The 9,445-nt window shown below is 49.7% G+C and overlaps 1 protein-coding gene across 1 annotated transcript; it reads right to left on the bottom strand.

Moving 5' to 3' along the window:
* Positions 1 to 4,772: 4,772 nt before the first annotated feature.
* LOC117643368 (elongation of very long chain fatty acids protein 6) lies at positions 4,773 to 8,901 on the bottom strand. The gene is made up of 2 exons (XM_034382211.1): positions 8,277 to 8,901; positions 4,773 to 7,711 (listed from the first exon to the last, which is right to left on the bottom strand). Exons 1-2 carry the CDS (start codon positions 8,600 to 8,602, stop codon positions 7,165 to 7,167), a joined length of 873 nt encoding a protein of 290 aa, XP_034238102.1. The 5' UTR covers positions 8,603 to 8,901; the 3' UTR covers positions 4,773 to 7,164.
* Between the last annotated feature and the right edge of the window lie 544 nt (positions 8,902 to 9,445).

Raw genomic sequence — 9,445 nt, 5'->3', positions numbered from 1 at the left:
AGAGAGACAGAGCGACGAGTAGTGTTCCGGATTGGGTGGGCGGTCAAAACCCGATGACTCCAGAGCAACTCTAGAACTCGGCCGGTGAATGCAGTGCCGCTCGCAGGCACTGTCAGCAGGCTGGCGTAGGGCCTAAGCTATCCCGTCGGCAGTGCCTGCGGCTGGCACTGCATTCACTGGCCGCTCTACAAATCGAAGAGTGCACATGGTATGCTCTAACTGGAGCATGCCTGCAAGCACGCTCTAGCTAGCGCATGCCTGCCAGGCATGCACTAACTAGTGCATACATGCCATCCCAGTCAACATTTCGTACTACGCGGTACCTCCATTGGAGGTGCCCTCAGAGATATCGTATCATCCCCTTTAGTAGCACTGGTGAGGTACTGTTTGCCCAAAAAGGGTAGTCTGCTGGCTGTCCTCGGCATCATCCATCTGTGGTACGGGCCTAGTACAAACCCGTACTACCATTCCGTACCTCGGCCGGACCACCACTGGACTAGCGGTCGGCCCATGCAAATTCAACAATATTTTGACGCTAGGGTGAAGATCTTCACTTGTAAAGGGTGTCAAAGGACCCGAAGGGACAGATACCTCGATTCAAAAATTGGTTGGAGGATAAGTCTGACTATGGCAGGCAGAAGTCACTCCGACTCATTGGGACAAGTCTGCTGTACCTAATGAAATTGCGACCCGTGGCATGCAGCGAGAGGAACCATTCAATTGTCGATTGCTCCTCTAGTAGTTTTGATACCGCCGTAATTTTTACATTGGTACATCGCACTCATCTTAGCACTTCAGTTTCCATCTATTCAGAACTTTTAGTACACAACCTTTTGGCTAGAAGAGCTTTTTAACTGTAACAGGGGACTAAAGCGACACTAACGCCATCTAGCGAACAATACTGAGAGTGCAATCCGCCATCTAGTCCTGACCGACCGTCGTCCCAGGTACTGTCGTGGTACAACGGTAGTCCCGGTACGTACCTTGCAATGCACGCCTACTGCCACCTTTCTAGAGGTAAGCAACCAGATATCACCGTGCGTGTAATTAGTACCGGTGTGTCACGCAAGGACATTCCATTTTCAAACTAAAAATTTTCTCAAAAAAGTAAAAATTTCCTCAAAAAATTAAAAATTGTCAGGAAATTTAAAATTTTCTCAAGAAATTGAAAATTTTCTCAGGAAATTAAATGAAATTCACTAACGATTTTATATATATTTTACAATGGAATTCCCCAACGTCCCCAATTCCCCAAAGTAATTTGTCGCATTTTTGGTTGCATTTAACCTGTGCAAACGCGACAAGTACACGGATATATGCATGGTCCGGATTCGGACTACCTCTGTACTATGGAGGGACTAGTGAGTGCGACCAGTAGGACCAAGATGGCGGAGTAGCGTTTCCCGCACTTTTCACGTACCAGACCGTAGTACACCACTACTCCAGCTGACATCAGATATAGACAGACGAAACGGACTTCGCATGGAGGTCAGTGGGAGGTACAGTCAGGGACCTGGTACTAGCAATGTTGACTGGGATGTACACGCTAACTGAAGCATGCATCTAGTGCATAAGGGATAGGGAGTTGTCTGCATCGGGAAGCGTGTACATGGCATGTATGCGCTAGTAAGTGCATGCTTGGCAGGCATGCGCTAGCTAGAGCGTGCTTGCAGGCATGCTCTAGTTAGAGCATACCATGTACACTCTTCGATTTGTAGAGCGAGTTCTGGAGTAGCTCTGGAGTCATCGGGTTGACCGCCCACCCAATCCGGAACACTAGCGACGAGGGCACTGTTTCGGAATCGGCCTTTCTGGCTGGACAGTCGCATCGCATCCCTTATCGCAGCCCGGCCAGCCCAGCCAGCCCGGCGGACTCACCGTGGTCAGTGCCATCTCGTCGCGTCTCGCACTGCAGGAAATAACCACAACAAAAGTACACAAATTTCTGGCAAATTTTTTATCAGGAATTTAGTGTACTTTTCAAGTACAACAATTGTTGTACAAAGTACAATGGAACCGGCATGACGAGTGCTGTGCAGTCCAGGGGTCGTTGTGGTTTGTACAACTCTCGTTGTACTTTCTACAATCCCTGTTGTACTTTTATTGTACAGTTTTTGTTGTACCTTTGTTGTACAATCCACACTTTTTCTTGCAGTGCGCCTCGCGAGCCTCGCGCCGCCGGGTTCACTCCAGGTCCATTCCCTCGCGATGCGTGCGAGTGGCGTGGCTAAATGCGAACAGGCGCTGTCTCTCTCGCACTCACGGCGCGTACCGCATTGGTGCGAGGGAGGGAGACGGTGTGATGAAAACGACCCGCGGACCCTATATGCCCCCCCCCCCCCCCCCCGCTCCAGCAAGCAACCGCAGCGACAAATTTCGCGATGCTCACAGCATCTCGTCCTGACGCCTAACAGCCCCGGCGGCGGTTACCAGTAGGCAGTGGGCTGATTCCGAGAGTCGTTTTCGTCGCTCTGTCTCGCTCGCACTCATGGCGACTCCCGTATAGGTGCGAGAGAGACAGAGCGACGAAGGCAACTCTCCGCAGTCCCTGGTTGAGTCAACGCCTCTCCTCATCTTGAGAAACCGCCGCCACCCGCCCGAGTCACCGCATCGCTTCAGACCTCAGACGCCCGGCAGCCGTCTGATTCCAAACACTTCTTTCGTCGTCTGTCTCTCTCGCACTCATGGGGCGGTCCGTAGGGGTGCGAGAGAGACAGAGCGACGAAGCAGTGTTCGGAATCAGACGGCAGCACGCTGATGCTCCGTCTCCCTCGCACTCACGGTGCGTCCCGCTCGGGCCGTTCGGGTGCGAGAGAGACAGAGCGACCAGACGCACAGCAGCGCAAGCAGCGCCGCGGGGGACTTCCATGGAATTTCTTTCGCCGAATGGAGCGGCAGAGTGAGACAGAGAGAGTGGCGTGAGGTTAGCCCCGCGCGACCCTACTCGCGGTTAGGTTAGGTTGCCTCGCGGTGCTGAGTGGGAGACACTGTCATCCATTCGGTAATACTTTTGTTTTACTCCTTTTTTTTGCGATAAAGCTGACTTTGCGATTCCCCGATTGAACGTTCAGGAAACGCCACCAGTGCTTCGTCTCTCTCGCACCCACACTCTCCACGAGTGCGAGAGAGACAGAGCGACGAAACCACTGTTTCGAAATCAATCCGCAGGACAAGTCGAGAGGGGGGCAGAGAGGTAGGTTCACCGGAAGAGTTTTGGAGCCGGTTTGCGGAAAAAAGGGGGCGGCGGCAACAGCAGACAGGCGGCTTGGCTTCTGGTTTACGGAAAGTCCCTCTCGAAGAGTGGAAACAAAGCAGACGTCCTGCTTAGTTTGGCGACCGGCGGCAATCGGCGGGAATCACCCAGAGTCCTCCTGGGCTTGGCCGGGCACGGCCGCGAAAAGGGTTCAATGCCACTGACCTCCTGGGAAGCGTGCGACAAGGATAGACAGGGATAGACTTGCGTTCGTCGGCTCTCGTTTTCGTCGAGATGGAAATGGGGTGGCCCCGAACCCCGTCGAGGGGAAGCCCCAAAGTGTTCGTGTCTCTCCAACCACACCTCCAGATTTGCAGAGAGACAGAAATTGAAAGAAACCACGGTTCAAAAACAATCCGCAGGACAAGTCGAGAGGTTGATGAGGTAGTTCACAGAAACTTTGGAGCCGGATCTGCGGAAGGGGCTGCGGCAACTGCAGGGTGCGGCTTGGCTACCTGGTTACGGAAAGTCTCTCGATGAGTTGTAGAATTAACTTCTATTTTGTTTGGTGTGCATAGCGTCAATGGCGGAATCACTCAATTACATCTTGGGCTTGCCGGTCACGCACTCTTTATTCCGATAAAAAGATTCAAAGCCGACTCCTGGGGGTGCGACAGGATTAGACGGGATTGTAGCGGGTCCGTGGCGGTGCACGGATTCTCGGTGTGTGGAAAAAGGGTTGCCGTTGGCGGTCTCGGAACCCCCGGGGAAGCTTTACTGTCGTGTTGCTAGGGCGCGACCACTTTGATTCCCAACTTACTGTCCATTTTCGCCTGGTTATTTCATGTGGCAAGGTCGAGAAAAGAGCAAACCCGGGTTTTACGATATGAACAATCTGCATGCCAGGACGGGTTGTGCTGCGTAGTTGACTGAATGACTGACTGACCGTGCTTCAAATGACATGATGACGACTGTGCGGCCGTCCGCCCGATTCCTAGAGCACTTGAAAACGTCAAGCAATTTACGTCGTTTCGAACGAGAATAAAGAGCAGGAGAGTGACTTCGAACAGTGTTTCTCTCTCTCTCTCTCTCTCTCTCGCACTCCGATTGAACGCCCCTTGAGTGCGAGAGAGACAGTCACACCCACCGGCCTAACCTAACCTGAATCTTCGGCGCGGTGCGGCCACTGTGGGGCCTCTGACTGTTACCGCCGGCGGACCGGTTTTCAATGGGATGAGCTTGCACGTCTTAATTGAGCCGAGATCTGGCGGACTGGACTCACTTTCCTGCTCCGTGTCTCCCCTTTCACTGGCCCGGCCCTCCCGAGAGCCATCCGTCGTTCTGTCTCTCTCGCACTCGGCGGGCGTCTCGTATGGGCGCGAGAGAGCGCGTCGACTCTCGGAATCAGTGCGCCCCGACGTGCTCCGAATACGGCTTGCCGACCTGCCGTGCGGCCTGGACTGGCACACTTGCAGGCCCGGGCCAGCGCAATTCAATTCAAATGTGTGCGGGCACTCATGCAGATGTACTGTACTCGTACCGTTCAATTAGTTAGGGAAAGTTTAAGAATCTCAAAGAATAAAACTGGGTACTTTCATTTTTTTATTAATTTAGTCTTGGTTGAATTTCTGCCAAGGGAAAGATAACAATGAGTTGAGTCTTTGCAAGCAAACAAAAACATGACAAAACAATCACCTTGATTCTTTAACACAATAACAAGTTACAAAATTGTTAAATAATTGCATCACCCCAGAATGAACGAGGATTGAGGACATACATTACTGTACAACGTCTTCTGTTGTTTAAAAAAAAACATAACATATCAGGCAGGATGTAAAGTAATAAAAATACAACCACTGGTAAAAGTTGCTAAGACATTTGCAATTCACTCAGAAAAACTTGCTTAAAAACCGGACTCACAGCTGAACATGCTTTTCCATACTTATGCCGAACAGTAGGAGGTCCATTTACTCCCATGTTTATTGGCAATACACATTGGCAAATTGGAGAAAACCTTACAGAGTGTACATTCATCCACCCCATCTCTCAGTACAAGCATTTTATCACAGAGAAAGGAAAAAGAAACTGCTTTATGACAATAACAGCTTTAAGCTCTTACACATAATACTTCACATAAGATTAAAGGCCTTAAATATTCCATAAGCATCAATTTTGTCAATTTTAAATAAAACAACTTGATTGCTAGGACTAAATTAAACTAAACTACTTACATATTTTAATTTTAATTAGAAGCATTTCAAGAAAGTCAAATGGTTTAAATGTTTCCAAGAAATAAGATGAAATTAGAAAAATGACCTAATTTTCAAGACATCGAGTTAGAAGAGACCCAATAAAAATATTCATCACAGTCTCAGGAGGGATGTCTAAAGCACACTTGAGTTATTTTAAGACCTACAGAATCACAAAGCTTTACATTTGAGCAATACCTGTGATTATAAGCAGGTATGACAGAAGCATAATTGATAATAGCCAGAAAAATAGACGACTACGTAATGCTCCTAACAAATGGAAATCCTTAAAAATAGTTCCAAATGGTTTCAAAGTTTCACATCACTCCTTTCCAGTCATTTGTACTTAATTGTTGAGTGCAAATGTAGGCCAAATGGCAATATCCTTGAGATTTTATCCTTTCCTTCACAATCCAAGCCAAAACTAGTAGAGTTTGAAAGTAAGAAGCTCTCTTAAAAATATTTGGAAGAGTGAGATAATCACTTACAACACATTCCTGCACCAGCAAACCAACAAAATAAAAACAGGAGATAAATAATACACCAGTAGGGACCCATGGTCCTCTACTAGAATACCATCTCACTGATAAGACAAAATATTCAAATGGAATGCCAATAAAATGCAATGAATGATTACCAGTAACAAGACAAAATCTCCCACAGACGTAACAATGACTGGTCTATTTTCTTACTTTGAGGTAAAGAGGTCAACTTTAAAAAATGCATACGGGGGAAGAGTATATTTTTCTTCCCACAGAAATATGATTACTGTAGTTCCACTGAAAATACACCCAAAAAGAAAGGTGAATAAACAATGGGTACAAGTCAAGCATTTGAACACAGGAGTGCCAGAAAATTTGTGCAAAACAATATAGATAAGAAAAACACTGACAAAAGTCTTGAAGCTTGGAGAAAAATAAAGTCTTGTAAATAAAATTTAAAGAAGCACACTTTTTAACAGCAAGTTTCTTGCTTAAAAAATTACCAACGGCACAGCAAACTTAGTTTATGTACTTGGCAAGATAAAGAATTGCCTTCAAGAGAGACAGAACAAACTGTCACTTCAAAAATATAGAGTGATAAGTTCTACACAATTCTTCAAAAGAAAGATACCACCTAAATGCTTCCAGCCTTACAACAACCATGAACACTCAGGAAATTCGCAAGAATGGGAAGAACATCTACAAAACATGACCAAACAAAGATCAAAAAATTCTTACAAAACACTACTTATTTTTGGTGCAAACACCTCCATTAACTAGATCCATTACAGGTACTGTGGTACCATTCAGAAAATGGAGCCATAAATACTTAAATTAATTAATTTCCAGACAGCAGACATCACACCAAAGGAAATCATTAAAACAAAATTACATGGTTCCGACCTAATTGAGGTTGAAGATTGACAACTGCAATGTAGTTCAGAGAAGATGTGAATCAAGATGTGTTGAACTAACCATAATACTTCTAATATTTTCAAACTGGGGAGTGAAATTGGAAAAGCTAATGGTCTCCATGACACTGTCATAAAAAGCCAAACTGAGTGCTTTGCACTTAAAAATAACAAGCCTAATTTTGCAGTTAGTTAAAATGACCTGCTATGACTAGATTGTGATTTGCTTAAAAGATGCATCACACTCGTGCTCTAGACTTCATTATCTTGTTCCAATTCAAGAAATACAAAATTTGGTAAAAGAAAATAGCTGTAACCAAACAAGCACATCAAAGTGCCTTTTCTTTCATTGAAGGGGCTACACCATTAGTGGTAATACGCTCCCTTCCCTTTGATTTCTTATCACTACTCAGGTAGGCCTTCTGGAAGAACCTTGCAAACAAGACAAAGTAACTAAAGTACATGGCAATGGATAGCTTAATATTAAAAGAGGAAATGTGACAGCCTTGGCCAGCCTTGAGATACTGATATGCCCATACATTGACACAACATCCAACGATCATCTGAGTCAGCTGGAGAGCTGTGATGAGCATAGCAAAGGGACGTGGAGGGCTGTACTTCATGGACTTAAGAGCATAGTAGGAGTACATAACAGAATGAACACAGTAGTTCATAACGATGAACCAGCGAGCTGATGCTGTGTACTCAGTGTACGAATACCAAGAGTACAGAAGGACAGTGATGTGGTGGTACCAATGGAGGAAGATAAGAGGCTGTTTCCGCAGGACAATGAAGACAGTGTCACCAAGCTCCGGAAGTTTTGAGAGAACGAACATCCACGTCCAGAAGCCTGACACACGATCCTGTTCAATGAAACTGCAACACACAGACAAACAAGGCCATGAGTACAGAGCAACTGCACAAATAAAATTGCCATAATGCATAAGGGATAATTTAAAAAGAAAAAACTGGTACCCCTTCAAACTTGAGAGCCAAATGCAAAGCAGGCATGCAGTACATGGCCAAACAATAATCCGTGACCTGGGTGCTCAAATTGAATCCGAGTTAAAGGTCTCGAATCCGAGTTAAAGGTCTCATCTTGATGTCAACCAGCTGAAAGCCTCACTTGACTCCAATTTGCATGTCACAAGGGGGCACCTAACCTCGCCGACACCGCCAAATAAATCGGGGCTCCCCGTCGAAACCATGACAGAAACCGCGGCTGGCCGAGGGCTCGGCCGATCGGCGCGTTCGAAAGCGAGCGGCCTGCGCGCCGCCAAGCCGCGGTCGGGTGCCGCGGCCCAAACGGCCGCCAGAGAAATCGGCTGCCATCGGCCATCGCGGAAGCCAAGGCACCGCCAAGGCACCGCGAGGGGAGGGGCCCTAGGGGCCCGGGCCGCTGGCCGGTCCGGCAGGGTGCAGGACTCGAGGGCCGACTAACCTGGGCACACAGATGGAGTGGTACAGGCCGTGGTTCTTCAGGACGTGGAACAGCTCCGGGGCGGTGCGCGTCGCGCCGCAGATGCTGAAGAGGGCGAGCGCCGTGTTCCAGACGCACAGGATGCCCGCGAGCTGGAAGCGGGGGCGGCTCTGCATGTACCACTGGCCGCCGAAAATGAGCACCATGTAGATCCCCACGTAGTAGAAGCCATACGTCCAGTTCTTGGACATCCAGACGCGCGTGTCCTGGTGCACGAACTCCTCTTCGAAGTTGAACACGTACGAGTAGTTGGGGGTGGTCCCCGCGTCCAAGTACGCACTGTTCATCTTGGCGTGTAGGGGCGCGCGACGCGGCTAACCTCCAAATGCAAGGCGCTCTGGTGTGGTGACTCAGAGAGGATGGAGTCTGCGGGGGCCACGGCAGGACAGGCCGAGAGGACTTGCGCGGGCCGCGACGGCACGGACGGGGTTCGAACGCGAGCACCGCACCTCCACACCACGCGACGCGACTTCGACACGTTCCACCAGCCACTGACAGTGGAGTATATACCCGCTGTCGCGGCGAAGCGATGCGAAGCGCGGCGCGGGGGACGGCAGGCGGACGGGCTGTGGCTGGCTGGCTGGCTGGGCGGGCAGGGCACCAGAGAACGGCAACGGCAGCCGGTGCTTGATCCAACACCCCACCCCACCCCCTGCCTTCGCGCCGCCTCCCCTCTCCCTCTCCCCTCGCCCGCTGCGCTCGCCTCTCCCAACCCAACCTCCCAACTCCGTCCGGTTCCGCCCGCCAGGCATCGCGCAGCTTGGCCGCTTGCCGTCGGCCCCGCCAGGTGGCGCGCGCGGCGTGGCGGCACGTGTGACAGACCGTCTAGAGTCGTCTAAGTCCCTCGGGTGTCTGCTGTCTGTCTCTCTTCTTCCGGCTTGGGTTAATCTCGCACACTGAGTACCGAGTACCATGACGCAGTTCTTCCTGCCACCCCGCCTAGCGCAGCCAAGCGCCGCGCGTTGGCGCCGGAGGGGAGAAGGGAGGTCGCTGCCCCTTCAACCCCTTCCCCGGGGGCGGCGCGGGGCGCGGGGTAGCGACACGGCGGCGCCGCGGAAGGCGCGGGGTATCGCCGCACGCGTTCGCACTGTCACTGCCGGCGAAGGTGTTTCACTCAGATATGCCCCGCT

The sequence above is a fragment of the Thrips palmi genome, unplaced genomic scaffold (genome assembly GCF_012932325.1).
Source record: "Thrips palmi isolate BJ-2018 unplaced genomic scaffold, TpBJ-2018v1 HiC_scaffold_17, whole genome shotgun sequence".
Classification (NCBI taxonomy): domain Eukaryota; kingdom Metazoa; phylum Arthropoda; class Insecta; order Thysanoptera; family Thripidae; genus Thrips; species Thrips palmi.
The sequence above is the reverse complement of the archived record's forward strand: the minus strand, read 5'-3'. Positions and strand labels throughout refer to the sequence as shown.